The 15,873-nt window shown below is 37.4% G+C and overlaps 1 protein-coding gene across 1 annotated transcript; it reads left to right on the forward strand.

The window, feature by feature from the left end:
* The first annotated feature begins 4,659 nt into the window (after positions 1-4,659).
* On the forward strand, positions 4,660-15,513 carry LOC131953789 (uncharacterized). The gene is made up of 11 exons (XM_059317159.1): positions 4,660-4,748; positions 5,243-5,491; positions 8,976-9,147; positions 9,317-9,426; positions 11,392-11,586; positions 12,066-12,211; positions 12,814-13,036; positions 13,736-13,907; positions 14,274-14,386; positions 14,863-15,060; positions 15,407-15,513. The coding sequence occupies exons 2-11, from the start codon at positions 5,272-5,274 to the stop codon at positions 15,511-15,513; spliced, it is 1,656 nt and encodes a 551-aa protein (XP_059173142.1). The 5' UTR covers positions 4,660-4,748; positions 5,243-5,271.
* Positions 15,514-15,873: the final 360 nt, after the last annotated feature.

The following is a 15,873-nucleotide window of genomic DNA, read 5'->3' on the forward strand; positions in this document are numbered from 1 at the left end:
CTAGAAAAAATTTATTGCAACATATTGTAGGAATAAATAGGCACTGAATGTAACTTAATATCGCATAATAAAATCTTCACTTCAATAAGCGTAGCTGAAATACACACATATAGACCAAGTTCTACTGAAAATGAGATGAGAACCAGTCTCTGGTTTGGAAATCTTGACGTAAATCTATGACATCGGAAATTCATATAAGGGCACAATCTGGATATTTTATCTTCAGTAATGAGTTAAGGGGGGGGGGGGGGGGGGATTTTGATATAAAAGACTTAAATTGTGAACTGTTGCTTTAAAAGACACTTTGCACTCACATACATAAACTATCCGGATCGTAGATTAAACGGTGACGTTATTAACAATAAGGTACTCGGGCAGATGAGGCTCGTTAGCTGGGGACAGCCACTCTTCTAGGAGAGACAACTCCAAAATTAAACAACTGCTGCCTTGTAGTTTGTTCTTGGTTGGACAAAGGCTATGGAACCAAATCCAAAAAGAAAAGCAGGCTTAAATCGGAGTCAATGGCCTCAATGGCGCATAACCAGTTGACACGTAACGCTTAATTTTGTTGGAGGCGTGGTCGAGTCGGCAAAAAGCTCATAGTTGATAAATTCGAACAAAGTCTCGAGCTCAAACCCACTGGCAGATAAATCTCGATCCCCTTCAACACTAATAATTAAGAACGAAGAAGAAGAAGAACAATAAGGTAGAAAAATATATTTCGATATTTGTTGATGTAGGCTAATTCAAGGTAAGTGAAACATATCCTAATTTAAAGAGAAAAAATCTAAATGTTATATATAACGTTTGGGTGTGTATCATTTTGAAAAATACATATTATATGGTTATTTACAAAGGTTTAATGAATTGTTTGGTATACGTGAAGCTAACGTCTAGTTTTTTACCAAGGTAAGCTTGAAGCTTCGTCGACGTTTGCTGTTGGTGATAAAGTAATGTGTGAGACATTTACCGATTGTCGAAGTGAGACATTTACCGATTGTCGAAGTGAGACATTTACCGATTGTCGAAGTGAGACATTTACCGATTGTCGAAGTGAGACATTTGTCGATCGTTACTACCACTTGCCGATTCAACAATAGCAAACATTTCTGACTTTGATGGAAGCAAACATACACATTCTTAAAATGAGCACAGTGTTGAGCTACAGAAATGTATATTATGTTATTGTTTTTAGTCTCTATTTACAAAACAATTTAGTTGATAATTGCTTAAAAACGCTGGTATATTAGGTAATGTTATCTTATGTGCTCATCAGAATTTTAAATCTGGCTCTACTGAAGTACCATTTTTAAGATTTATTTATACGCATTTTTAAATCTATTAGAATGTACCATTGTCTACCTTAAAAAACAATTTAATTGCCGACAATTTTGTTTATAACCGCAACCTCTTCATATTTGAATAGGAAACGTATTAAAATTTAATCTATAATATAAGCGGGCTGTGTCTGTCCGTCATCGCTATAGATTTTGGGACTATAAAAGTAAACAACGCACCATGCTGTGCTTTCAGTGCACCGCAGTGTCTTATTATAAGTGACAGAGTAGGGTTTGTTTTTATAACGGCATAGAGCTATTTTATAATTGCCACCGTTTTTATTTATTTGCATAACGTCAAGAAAATATTAAATACCCGCACATTGCTAAAACGTATTAAAATGATCAATGTCAAATATCATTTTCTTTTTTATGTCTTGAAAAAGTGGAAGCATTTTAATAAGGTAATAACAGTACGGTAGAAAAATCTAATTAAACGGTTTAGTAATTTTGCCAAGGGAGGTAATTTAAAAATAAATTGAACTCACGCTAAAAATGTGAATGCAAAATCTGCAAGACGGAATAATTGTTGGAATAATATAATTAGCAAAATGTGAATGCAAATTGTGCAAACGTGTAAGAGTACATTATTGTTGGAATATTATAATTAGCATGGATTGATAAAAGGCTATCTTTTATTTATTTTATTCACTGAATGTACTGTTTACTAATTATAATTTTTAATAAACTATTCTCCATTATTATATTAATTATCACGTTCATTAGGTGCGCAATGGTTTTAGTCATGAAACTTTATTGTAAATTTTTAAAAGTACTGAAAAAAATGCATGAATTTATAAAGTGCAATATGGTCGGTAAAACACGGATATTCTAAATACTGCCTTTAATTTATTTGCGGAAAAGCTAGGGGTTTTATAACAGAGGCGTAGCAAGAGGGGGGGGGGAGGGTGGAAATCGAAAGTTTGAGGGAGGTGGGAGGGTGTAAATCGAAATTTTTCGCCGGCGCTCGGAAAGGGCGCGATTTGGCGCTACGGGATAGACCAGGGGTCTCCAAACTTTTCAGTCCGAGGGCCGCATTAACTATCAAATTTCAGTTCGGGGGCCAGTTAATTCTAAACATGTCTTTGATTTTTCTGGGCAAAGTTCCTCAGCCATCACCAACAAACGTTTTTTCCGTGGACAAAAAGATCGCCGCGGGCCGGATGAGAGGACCTCGAGGGCCGGATCCGGCCCGCGGGCCGTAGTTTGGAGACACCTGGGATAGACTGTGAGCAATATGCCTTTATGATTACATTTAAATTGAGTTTATGTTGAGTGTTGTGTTTGTTTTTTCGTTTTTGTTTTTTCTTTGCGTTCGTTTGTGTTGTATTTAGTTTTGTTCTGTTCCCAACTTGGTATATTTAAAAAAGATTTACCGTGTGTTGTGGTTGTGGTTGTGTTGTGGTTGTGGTTGTGTTGTGGTTGTTTTGTGGTTGTGTTGTGGTTGTGGTTGTGTTGTGGTTGTGTTGTGATTGTGTTGTGGTTGTAATGTGGTTGTGTTGTGGTTGTGTTTTGTTTGTGTTTGTGTTTTTGTTTGTTTTGTTCTGTTCCAAAGTTGGTATATTTTAAAAAGATTTACCGTGGCGGAGCACGGGATGCAGCTAGTATTAATATAAAGCACGTTTGCAGTAGCGTAGCGAGGGGGGGGGGGGCGGGGGTGCGGACCTCATCGGGTGACACCAATTAAGGGGTGATACCAAGGCAAAAAATAGCAAAATATATTGAGAAAAACGATAATCCCACTTAATTAAGTGATTAATTCGTGTGTTAAATTGTCTTTTAAGAGCGAATTTGACAAATCCCAACAAGGGTGGTGGGGATGGGGGTGATAATGGAAAGTTTGAAGGGGAAGTGCAAATCGATTGTTTGAGGGGGTGGTGCAAATCGAAAATTGAAAGGTTGATCCAGAGATTGCGCCAAATTGAAAGTTAGTCCACTGGCGCCGGGAAGGGTCGCTAAGCCTCTGAGAGGGTGACACCATTAAGTGCCGCACCGGGTGACACCCGACCTCGCTACGCCGCTGCACGTTTGAATTATGGGGTCATCCATAAATGACGTCACACTCGTAGGGGGGAGGGGGGGTCCGTAATTTTGTGATGATGTGTGATGAGGGGGAGGGGGGGGGGGGTCAGATGTTGCGACGTCACATTTTTGCATTATAAAAAAGCAATGTTAGAAAACGAATTTTAGACGTTATTTCGCGTTTTAGATAACTGTTTTAATAAATTTTAATAGTTTAGACAAGATTTTGGAAAAATATCAAGGTTTAAAAAAAATTCAACTGCAATTTTGAGGGGGGTTGTGGGTTGAGGTGTGACGTCATTTTAGGGGGGGTGGTCTGGCTTTTTGTGACGAAGTGTGACGGAGGGGAGGGGGGGGAGGTAAAAATCGTCAAAAAAAGCGTGACGTCATTTATGGATGACCCCTATTAACATATGTATCTCTGTTTTCAATTTGCCTTTACCTGAGCATCAGGCAGAGACCGCATGTGCTAAAGTAATATTTTCAGATAAAATTCTTTAACCAAGGAGATTTGTAATGAGTAAAAACTTGATTATATTTAAATATTTCAACGCCTCAGTGGAATCCAGTCCCGTGTGATATGGTTGTGTAGACGAAACAGTTTTCATGTAAGGCAACAACATGTTTCTGTATGTTTCTTCAGTACAGAGGCAAAGTAGGATCGGTGCGTGGTATAGATGAGAACGGCGGCGTAAAAGTTTCTTATTACGACGGGAAAAGATTGTTGTTTAACCCTGCAACATTGGCTAAGGTTATATTTTTAAACTAGCAATTACAATTTTTTTCGGCTAACAATTTAGCAAACCTTATTCATTTTTAACAGAGCTGTAATAAACAAGATTTTTATCGCATTAGATCAGCCAAAATAAGGTGCACTTGGCAGAGGCGTAGCGACCCTACCCGGCGCCCGGGGGCAAACTTTCGATTTGCACTCCCCCCCCCCCTCGAACTTTTCATTTATACCCCCCTCAAACTTTCAATTTGGCGCCCCCCCTAAGGTTGGCGCCCGGGGACATATGTCCCCTCCGCCCCCCCCCCCTCGCTACGCCTCTGGCACTTGATCTAAAATTACAATTATTTAAATTTCATTTACTTCAGGGTAAGGTAAGCGAAATCGTTGGGGCAGTGTTTTGGCTTCAATTTGGGTTTATTAGAATTTGGTTTATTTTTAACATTTGGGATGTCTATTGAGTGTTCAGTTAAACGGATTTTTCAGAATGTAATAGCGGTAAATCCCGAAGCTAATTTTATCTTTATCCAGAAAATAACTAAAATTGGAAATACAGAGCTATTTGATTGCAATGTAGGCCTAGAATCTACGTGTTTACTAAAAGCGATCCAGACTCATCGTTCTAAAAGGGATATTGCATTTGTTCATATCTACTAAAGGTAAGTTTAAAAAAAATCAATAGCGGACTATTTATTAAAAAGAAATCAATTAATGATTTAACACGAAGTCTACTGGTAATATTTTTTTAACACAAATATTAAGTATCAATTTGTATTTGTAGTTTAAGCTTTAATATTGATATCGAGAGTGCGAGGGTGTTTTGCATGTTTTATCAGATTTTAATTCAAGTTTATTTCATCAACTGCAGACGATATGACAAGTCTGCGTTGCTGGTCTGCTAGTAGTGTTTCTGTGAGGGAGGGGGGGGGGGGTTACATGGCGATATTTTGAAAATGTATAGATAGACCGTTATTTGTATTATATGACGTGTATTAATATGTTGTTTACGCTATCTATTTTTGAGTCTTCTATGTAAGTTTTATGCTTGATGTAAATACATGTGTGCAGTATACATATGTAAGTGCACTTTTGGATTATATGGATACATTTATTTATTATGTTTCTATGAACATGTTCATGGCTTTCTATACAGAGAGGTTTCATTGATTGATTCACGTGAAAATGGAGGTTGGTCTACGGGTTGTCCGTGGACCCGACTGGAAATATGGCGAGCAAGATGGCGGAGAGGGTCATGTCGGCACTGTGGTCGAGTTGGGAGAAGACTCGACCTCTGTCCCAGACGACTGTGTGGTCGTGTTGTGGGACTCGGGGATCAGGAAAACCTACAGGGCGGGGCATGAGGGGTGCTTTGATCTGCTGGTTCTAGACAACGGTATCTGTGGTAAGTGATCTCATTCTATCTGATACAGTTGCTTCTACACAGGTCAGTCACTTAATCAGAGGAATCTACATTAGCCTATTTGGGTAGAAAAAAAAAAAAAAAAAAAAAAAAAATATATATATATATAAGCCACGTCGTTTGTAGCAAGCTTTAGAATTGGATTATCCTCCATTAAACTAAGTGATGAGTTATTCGTATAAACATATATTTGTCAGATTGTAATAAAATAAATAAATAAAATTTACGCGAATTCCAAGCCTAAAATTACTTTAAAATGTTTACCAGACTGGCAGACCTAGACTAGCTCAAAGGCATACATAGCTAACCTAAGAATAGCTCAGTAGCTTAATTAACCTAAGTATAGCCCAATAGCGTAATTAACCTATGATGAGCTCCATTGCTTGATTAACCTATGATGAGCTCCATTGCTTAATTAACCTATGATGAGCTCCATTGCTTAATTAACCTATGATGAGCTCAATAGCTTAATTTACCTAATAATAGCCCAGCTGCTTAATTAACCTAACACTAACGCAAAATGCCTTAACCTAGCACTAAGCTAATGCATTGACATAACACTAATTCATCCCACTTCCTTTTAATAGCTATCGACTAAATTCCCCCACTAGGTGTGTAAGATAATTCAGTCATATGGACTACAAACTTGCCCAAACTTGCCCAACTTTAGAGGGAAGAGGAATGCGAACGTTCAAGGATCTAGCTGATAATAATGCATCGTGTAAACCGCCCATTTCGCCCGTGTTACCCTCGAACTGTAAGTGGGTCACCTACACAATGCGACTTGGTCACATGCATCGTTGCTGTGTGATTTCCCTGGAAATTTGGTCTGACCTCAGCATTCAACAGATGGCACATGACACACTGGTAAAAAAAAAAACAACAACCAACACTGGAATGGTTTACGAAAGGTATGCTACATGACGTGTACCGAAATAGTTTCAAAAACAGAATTGTTTTAAATTGCCCGCAGTTAACACGACTGTATATATATATATATATATATATATATATATATATATATATATATATATATATATATATATATATATATATATATATATATAATATATAATATATATATATATATATATATATCAGTGGCGTAGCGAGGTCGGGTGCGGCACTTAATGGTTTCACTCCCCAGAAGCGTAGCGACCCTTCCCGGTGACAAACTTTCAATTTTCGAGTTGCACCTCTAAAAAGACTATCTAACACTCGAATTAATCACTGAACTAAGTGGAATTATCATTTTCTCTATATATTTTGCTATTTTTTGCTTTGGTGTCACCCCCCTAAATGGTGTCACCCGGTGCGGTCCGCACCCCCCGTTCCCCCTCTCTACGCCACTGATATATATATATATATATATATATATATATATATATATATATATATATATATATATATATATATATATATATATATTAAGAAAGAATCAAAACGTTGTATCGTAAATCTGATAATATGTTAAGTAACAGATTAAAATAATGACTGCAGATTAATTAATCCTGGGGACAACGATATTATGCTCCCCCCCCCCTGTGTCAATTAAAAACCCTATCTCTCTTTTACCATCGCCCTTTGTCCTTACCCTTCACTTAAAGTAATTCAATTTCTGACAACAAGCACCCTGTAAAAAAAACCAACCCGTTATACAATAAAAATTATCCCTATCCATGTCAAAGTCACGGCATGCTCTCTAATCCTATCCCAATCCTAATTTTAATCCGTATCCATATCTATTTACATCTTCCTATTGAGCTTCCTATCATAATCCCTCATATCCTGTCCCGATCCTTTAACCTATCCCTAATCCTATCACTATCCCTTAACCCTTAACTTAACCCTTTTCCTAAATTATCCATGTCATATATCTATCCCCATCTTTATCTAGTCATGGGTGTCCAAACTTTTCAGTCCGAGGGCCGCATTAACTATCAAATCTCAATTCGGGGGCCAGGTTCTTTCAGGCATGTATTTGATTTTTCTGGGCAAAGTTCCTCAGCCATCAACAACAAAAGTTTTTTTCTGTGGAAATAAAAATCTCCGGGGGCCGGATGAGAGGACATCGCGGGCCGCATCCGGCCCACGGGCCGTAAGTTGAAGACCCCTGATCTAGATCATAAACATAATTGATAAGTGACATATAGGAAATGTCAAATTCATTTTTTGTGAGGTGGAGTTGGGTGTAATTGTCACCGCGGAGTAATTAATCTGATTGGTAATGACGCGTGAATTCACCAGAGGTTAATTGAAGGGAGTTAATGAACACGTGACCATAATGCACCCAGACAAGGACTGCTAACCTATTAATGAAAATGTAATCATAATGACAGTCTGACATATGTGGAATAGCATATAATAACACAGCCATCGGAAATACTAATACCCTACTTCAACAAAAAGCTACTTCAACAACACTGTGTGACAAAAGTGTGTCGCTGTGTTGACGTGTGTGTGTGCCAGTCTTATCTAATGATGTCACGTGGTACACTGCATAAATGATTTCATTTTTTTTACAATTAATGATGTTAGATTAAGATCTCTCTACCGTTAAGTGTAAAACAAAACAAGAATAACAACATTGATAATCATCATCATCTCTCAAAGCATATTGTTGTATGAGGCATCAATAGTTGAGCGTCATTTCGTCATGTCTATAGTGTTACGTCCTTTACATATAGCTTCCATTGACCGTGTGTGGGTGTGTTGTGTGCAGTATTAGGGGCAGATAATATTAATATAGCTTTTAAACAATTGAAACTAAGGGGAGGTAATAAAATGTTCTGCTTGATCTTTTCATTGTCGTCCGTAAACTTTCGTCACTAACGGCTGCTTTCGCGAGGGGGGGGGGGGGGGGGGTGGAAGGGAGGGTATTGTCGAATTCACTCACTATGAAGTACTGAAAAGTAGAAAATAAAACAACTAAATAGTGGCGTATCGTGGGTCAGCTCGTTTATTATATTATTGTATTTTATATATATATATATATATATATATATATATATATATATATATATATATATATATATATATTTAACGTCTTAGAATTATTTAGTATAATCATTCATTAGTGTTATTAAGTCTGTCGTATCGTACACTATACGTTGTGTTGTTATCGACTACCCTTAGACAGAAGAACCTAACATCTACCTGCAAACTCTGCCTGTAAGAATGTTACATCTCTTTAATTCAACTCTTTCTCCTTTCATCTTCTCTTTTGTTTCTTTCGCCCGTCCTTTTTCCGCTGTGGTGTACTAATATATTAACTTTCCAACCCTAAATCTTAAGCTATAATACCAGGGGCATAATCATTTGGCTGGGGCGATCGCCGAGTCTAGGGAGGGGTCAAAGGCTTTATCGGCCTGATGTTTCGAACGCGTAAGTCGACTGACCAGGCCTAACACGACGACTACATGTTTTTTATAGACAAAGTACCAATACAAACTTTTTTTATGAATAGGTGTTAAGCATGAAAATATTAGCTGTGACGGATGCCAGAAGAGAGAGATCGAGGGCGTCCGCTGGAAGTGTGGGGTCTGCTCCAACTTTGACCTATGTACCACGTGCTACATGGACGACAAGCATGACGTCACGCATACATTCCTGAGATTGTACGCCCCATCGACCGAGAGGTTGGTTAATACAGAATCTACCTGGTGTAATGTTTTAAACTTTCTGAAAATAACAAGTCTGAAATAGAATAAAAGATAGCTCAAACAAACATTCTCTAATAGTATAATACGCTGAGATGGAATCCTCAAGGTAAGCGCAAAAGAAAATTTAAAAATATTTTTGTTTTAGCGTTGCAGTTGGTAAACGTGCGGACGTACGAGAAAAGAAAGCAGCCATGGGCATTTTTGTTGGAGCGACGGTGTGCAGGGGGTGTGACTGGAGATGGGATGACCAGGATGGTAAGTACATGGGGTGGGGGTTGTGGTTGGAGATAAGTAAGTACATGGGGTGGGGTTGTGGTTGGAGATAAGTAAGTACACTGGGGTGGGGGGAGATGTTATGGAAACGGGTAGACCAAGAAGAAAAGTGGGGTTGATAGATAACATTCAATAGTGAGAGACATATTTTACCCACCATCCTCAAACTAAATATTTGCAAATGTTATCTATATATATATATATATATATGGTGACAGGACAAATGATCTCAGACAAAATATCTCAGGACAAATGATCTCAAGGGCAAATGATCTGAGACAAAATATCTCAGACAAAATATCTCACAGCTAAATTTTAATAGTGTGTAGGATGATTTTAGTTGATCTTAACATTTTTTATTGACTGTCAGATGATTGTGTTTACTTTATTTAATATTGTTTATAGGCCTATATAATAATTGTAAGAAATGTTTGCCGCATTATGCGAAGATTAAAGAAATTGTTCTATAGATAGCGTAGGTGTGCCTGCCAAATAAGAGACAAACCTACCAAGTCAGGTTGATGAAACTAGATCAAAGGGAATGAAATAACAATAACCACTCCTTCGTATCGAGGTGGCCTCCCGCTTTGATGGCAGAGACATGCCTTAAAGTAAAGACATCCGCCCTCCATAGAAAATACAACTATTCAATAGTTATGTGTCGGTCACACCTTAGTGATCAGGTGACAAAAGCTTATTTAAATGATAGCAGTCATCGCGGAGCCAAGTCCGCCATAGTGTGTATGCAAACAAAGCAGTATTAGTGGTGATTACTCAGCTATGGCCTCTTACGCAGAAAGGTTATAGGAAATTATTTTCTAGTGAATTAATGTCGAGCAAGAGTTCACACAATAGTAGATGATCACATAGTATTGGAGAGGTGTGATCATAGCCATTTGATTGTCAGCAAAGAAACGTAAGCATTATATTTGTGTTGATAATGCAATAAAAACAACGGTTTGATGTTACAACATGGAGACCTGCTATTACAAATATTACGTTTATCAAATCTTTTGATGTTTTGTTAAGTTTGACAAATTCATTTTACTCACTATTATAATGTGTAAAAAAGTAAACAAAACCACATGACAGTCAATAAAAATGTTCAAAACAACTAAAATTATCGTATAACTAATTAAAATTTTGCTGTGAGATATTTTGTCTGAGATATTTTGTCTGAGATCATTTGTCAATGATATCATTTGTCCTAATATATTTTGTCCTGGTATCTTTTGTCCGTGAGATCATTTGTCCTTGAGATCATTTGTCCTGAGATCATTTGTCCTGAGATCATTTGTCCTGAGATCATTTGTCATGGAACCATATATATATATTACGACCGTATTCTACCTGTGAATAAAATATACAAATGACCTTACTCTATATTGTGGATTTACTCTATCTGTGACCTACTTATACTCTACATGTGACCTACTTATACTCTACATGTGACCTAGTTAGACTCTACCTTTGACCTACTTAGATTCTTGCATTTACTCTAACTGTGAATGTAATATATTCAAGTATAAATACTTGTGATCTTATTTTACCAATGACCTTATTCTACTCTGACCAAACTCTATTAGAGACCTAGCTATAACAGTGACCTGACTCTATGACCAGTGACCATACTGATATAACTGTGACCTAGGTATATTAGCGATATAACTATACTTGTGATCTACCTATACATTGGACCTGGCTCTACATGGGACCTAGCATACTTATGACCGATCCATACTTGTGATCTAATTCTACCTGTGACCTAGTCAAACCTATTACCTAACTCTACTTGTCAACTAGAAATAACTGTGACTATACCTTTAACCTAGATATGACTATGACCTAACTCTACTTGTGACCTAGATATAACTGTGACTATACCTTTAACCTTGATATGACTATGATCTAACTCTGTGACCCAATAAATTATTTACCGACCTACAGGCGGTGCCGGTACCGAGGGTCTAGTGTTAGAGATCGGAGACTGGGGTGAAGACTCCTACGGCAGCAAGGCCACTGTCCTGTGGCCGTCGCTGTCCATCAAGAACTACAGAATCGGACATGACGGGGATGTAGACCTCAGATGTATCAAGCCATCAAAGGGTGGCAACTACTACAAGGAACATCTAGCTGTGTTGGGTAGGTTAATTGTAAACATTATCTATTTAAAGTGTAAATGTAAATGCCAGCGCTTTCTTTTAGCTTACGTTTAGGTCACTTTACGTCAAGTAAAACTTGATGAGTGTAGTTTAGGTTGTGTTAGTCTGTAGTTTGTTAGTCTGTTTAGGTCAGTTATCTGAGGTTAAGTTAGTCTACATTAGGTTAGTATAGTTTAAGTCAACTTATGAAATATTAGGTTAGTTTATGGTAATGATGGGGCTAAATTTACTATCGAGGTTATATTGAGGGTTAGTTTGTGCGATACTTAGCGGAATATGTAATAGGCTGTATATATATATATATATATATATTTATATATATATATATATATATATATATGTATATATGTATATATATATATATATATATATATATATATATATATATATATATATATATATATATATATATATATATTTAAGTGGCTTTCCAGTTTAACAACTAATAATTGTTCACAGGTAAGATGAAAGGTCGACTGAAGAAACGAGACGGATCAGGTCTAGCAGCAGCCTTAGCTCTGGGTCTACTAGGTGAAAGTCTACTGAGCAGGCCTTTGCAGAGGATGCTTGTCATGCATCAAATGCTGGAAGCCTTTAAAGAGATAGTAATGTTGTTGTTATATTAACAAAATATGTTTCGTCTTTAAATGCTTACTTTTCAAGTATATCTGAAGCTGCTATTTTTTTTTTAAAGTTATTTTCTTTAAATGCTGAATTTTCTAATGTTTAAACAGTATGTTTATAGTTTATCCGTCCAAAACTTAAAATTGGATTATTTTTATTTGCTGTAAGAAACATAAAAGCATTGTCTATTTGGGTCTAAAATGTATTCATGCTTTAAATGTTCCTGTACGTATACAGTAACTGTCTACGTTCGTGTCTCTGTTTGTTAGTCTGTATATTTATAAAATTGGATGAAAGAGTATTCATATTGTTATCCCATGCAGTTTCCACGAAATTTGTATCAAAGAATATTGATAAACAGGGGCAAAGGGAAATAACAAAAGAAATACCGAACACTAAATAAGAGTGAGAGGGGGAAAGGGGGTTAATTTTTTTTTTACATTTAAACAATTGCTATTGTATTTTTTTTTATGCCTGTCGTCGAATAGGCTTTGCTGATAGATTACATTTAAACTCAATATAAAAATGATTTCATCAACACGGATTGTCTAACAGATAGATTCTGCTTGTGATTGGTACCCAGGTAACAGGGAGCCCAGAAGACATGCATGTCGGTACCAGAGTCGTACGGGGACCAGACTGGAAATGGATGAACCAAGATGGCGGCGTTGGTCACGTGGGTACCGTAGTCAAGGCAACACCAGAGCAGACGGTGACTGTCGTATGGGACAGCGGGGACAGCAATGTGTACAGGATAGGGAAAGACAACATGTTTGATCTGCTCGTCTACGATAACGCCCCTTGTGGTAAGTAAACGCGTTTATTTTTTCTTGACGTCAATTCAAAGATATATTGTTAGCTCCATGAAGAATGATCTCAGACAAAATATCCCAGACAATATATAAAAAGGACTAAAGAATCTCAGGGCAAAATATATGAGGACAAATGACGTCACCGATAAAATATATCAGAGACTATATCTTAAAGACTCCCAGGGCAAAATATATGAGGGCTAATTATATCACAGACAAAATATCTCAGACAATATATCTAAAAGACTAAAGAAACTCAGGGCAAAATATAGGAGGACAAATGACGTCACCGATAAAATATCTCAGAGACTATAACTTAAATACTAAAGAATCCCAGGGCAAAATATATGAGGAAAATTGACGTCAACGACAGAAGGTCTCAGAGACAATATATCTTAGGACAAAGTACAACAGGAAAAACAGCTACCATGGAGATATAATATAGGCTACAAGATTATTTTAAGATGCCATAAATTTAAGTATTTTATTATTAGAAGACAATGCAAATATTTACAAGTGATTAATTACTGAAGAAAATATTGTGAAATGTGAAAACAGATTTTAAAAACATCTTGTAGATTTGTATTTCTGGTGGTATTACATACAACATATACGCATTCATACATTTATGTAGAGCTTGAGTTTTTTTTGTTGACGTCATATTAACACAATCTGCCACGCGTGTTTTGACAGGCGTGGTGCACTCGACAGTCAAGTGTGACGAGTGTAAGACAGACGCCATACGCGGCATCCGTTGGAAGTGCTCAGAGTGTGAGAACTACGACCTCTGTCATGTCTGCTATATGACTGACAAACACACAAGATATCACAAGTTCTACAGGATAGACTGGCCGGATGATAAAATGTTAGTTGGCAATGTGTATTAGCCATGCATGCACATAACCATATGAATGAATAGAATAAATTTATATATATATATATATATATATATATATATATATATATATATATATACATATATATATATATATATATATATATATATATATATATATATATATATATATATATATATATATATATATATATATATATATATATATAGGCCTATATACATATATTCATTTTCTTTCTTTATAAAGACGATTTTTTTTATACTTTAAGTAGTTAAACTTTTGAAGCTTGTGTTGTGCACGACTGTTTGTTGTTCAACTGGTTACTTAAATAATGACTGCCTTAATCTAATTCAATTGAATTCCAACTTCCCCAGGGTGCTGGTCCCCCCGCGGTCTGAGGGTGGGCGTGAGAGAGTTCAGTCACGTGGTATCTTTAAGGGCGCCACGGTGTCACGCGGCAGGGATTGGAACTACGGTGATCAGGACGGTAGGTGCACTAGGTCACGTGGTCTAGACGATAGGTGCACTAGGTCACGTGGTCTAGACGGTAGGTGCACTAGGTCATGTGGTCTAGACGGTAGGTGTACTTTGTCACGTGGTCTAGACGGTGGGTGCAGTAGGTTACGTGGTCTAGACGGTAGGTGCACTTTGTCACGTGGTCTAGACGGTGGGTGCACTTTGTCACGTGGTCTAGACGGTGGGTGCACTAGGTCACGTGGTCTAGACGGTAGGTGCACTTTGTCACGTGGTCTAGACGGTGGGTGCACTAGGTCACGTGGTCTAGACGGTGGGTGCACTAGGTCACGTGGTCTAGACGGTGGGTGCACTAGGTCACGTGGTCTAGACGGTAGGTTCACTAGGTCACATGATCTGGATGGTTGGTTGTTTATTAAGTCACATGATGTGGATAATTGGTCATTAACTCAAAGAGAATTTTAATTATAATTTAAAATGAACCTCCAGGTTCAGCGGGTAAGGAGGGCAAGGTGGTTGAGATCCGGAACTGGGAAAACGAAAGCGGAAGAAGCGAAGCCCGAGTTTCCTGGTCGTTCTTTTCCAAAACCTGCTCCTACCGTGTGGGTCATGAAGGTCAGGTTGACCTGAAATACGTCACGCCCGGGCTGGGACTGGTCTATTACAAAAACCATCTGCCAGTGCTAGGTAAGAGCTTTATTGTTATACCTGGTTGTAAAGTACACATACACTGTTTGTGTTGAAGCTAAAAGGTGAAAAGAAGATGGACTATATAGAGCTATTTATAGTTGGCGAACTTGTGATATCTGGTCTAAATGCTGCTTGTACGTGCTCTATATAGGTCAAAATGCCGCCCTTAATGCTCTAGACTATGTCGAAATGCCGAACTTTGTTTTTCCATGTAGATAAAAAGCCGTTCTTCGCGTAAGAATCTTTTAATATACCTGTCCACACATAATAATAACGATTCACTAAAATGTTAGGCAACTTACCAATACATCGACATGATCTGTTCAAATTTGTATTTTGCCAGTACTCTCAAATCCAGCCCTATTCTTATTTCTTATTCTAAACTCTGAGTGCCCAAATATGATCCCAGTGTGTAAACTATGGCGCTCTCAATCAAAGATCTTGTTTTGATAATGTTTTAGTATCTTTGTAAACTAGGACGCTCTAAAAATCTTCCCTTTCGCGAAGCCCTCTTTTTTTTATAATGTTTTAGTATCCCAATTTGTAACTATGACGCTCTTAATCTGCCCTTTCGTGAAGGCAACTTGGTTTTGATATGTCTTTATACATTCTGGTGTTTTCTCAGGTAAATCGGAGAAACCGTCAGCACGTTTTAAGATAGGTGACCAGGTCAAATGCGAGATCGAGGCAGACATCTTGGAAATGTTCCAGGATAAACATGGCGGCTGGAGCCAAGAAATGGCCAAGGTAATGAGCTTAAGACTGCTTAGGCATGGAGCTTAATCTGTTTTAAACAAGATCATTCTTTCT

The sequence above is a fragment of the Physella acuta genome, unplaced genomic scaffold (assembly GCF_028476545.2).
Source record: "Physella acuta isolate Inbredline_101_S28 unplaced genomic scaffold, ASM2847654v3 ptg000952l, whole genome shotgun sequence".
NCBI lineage: Eukaryota > Metazoa > Mollusca > Gastropoda > Physidae > Physella > Physella acuta.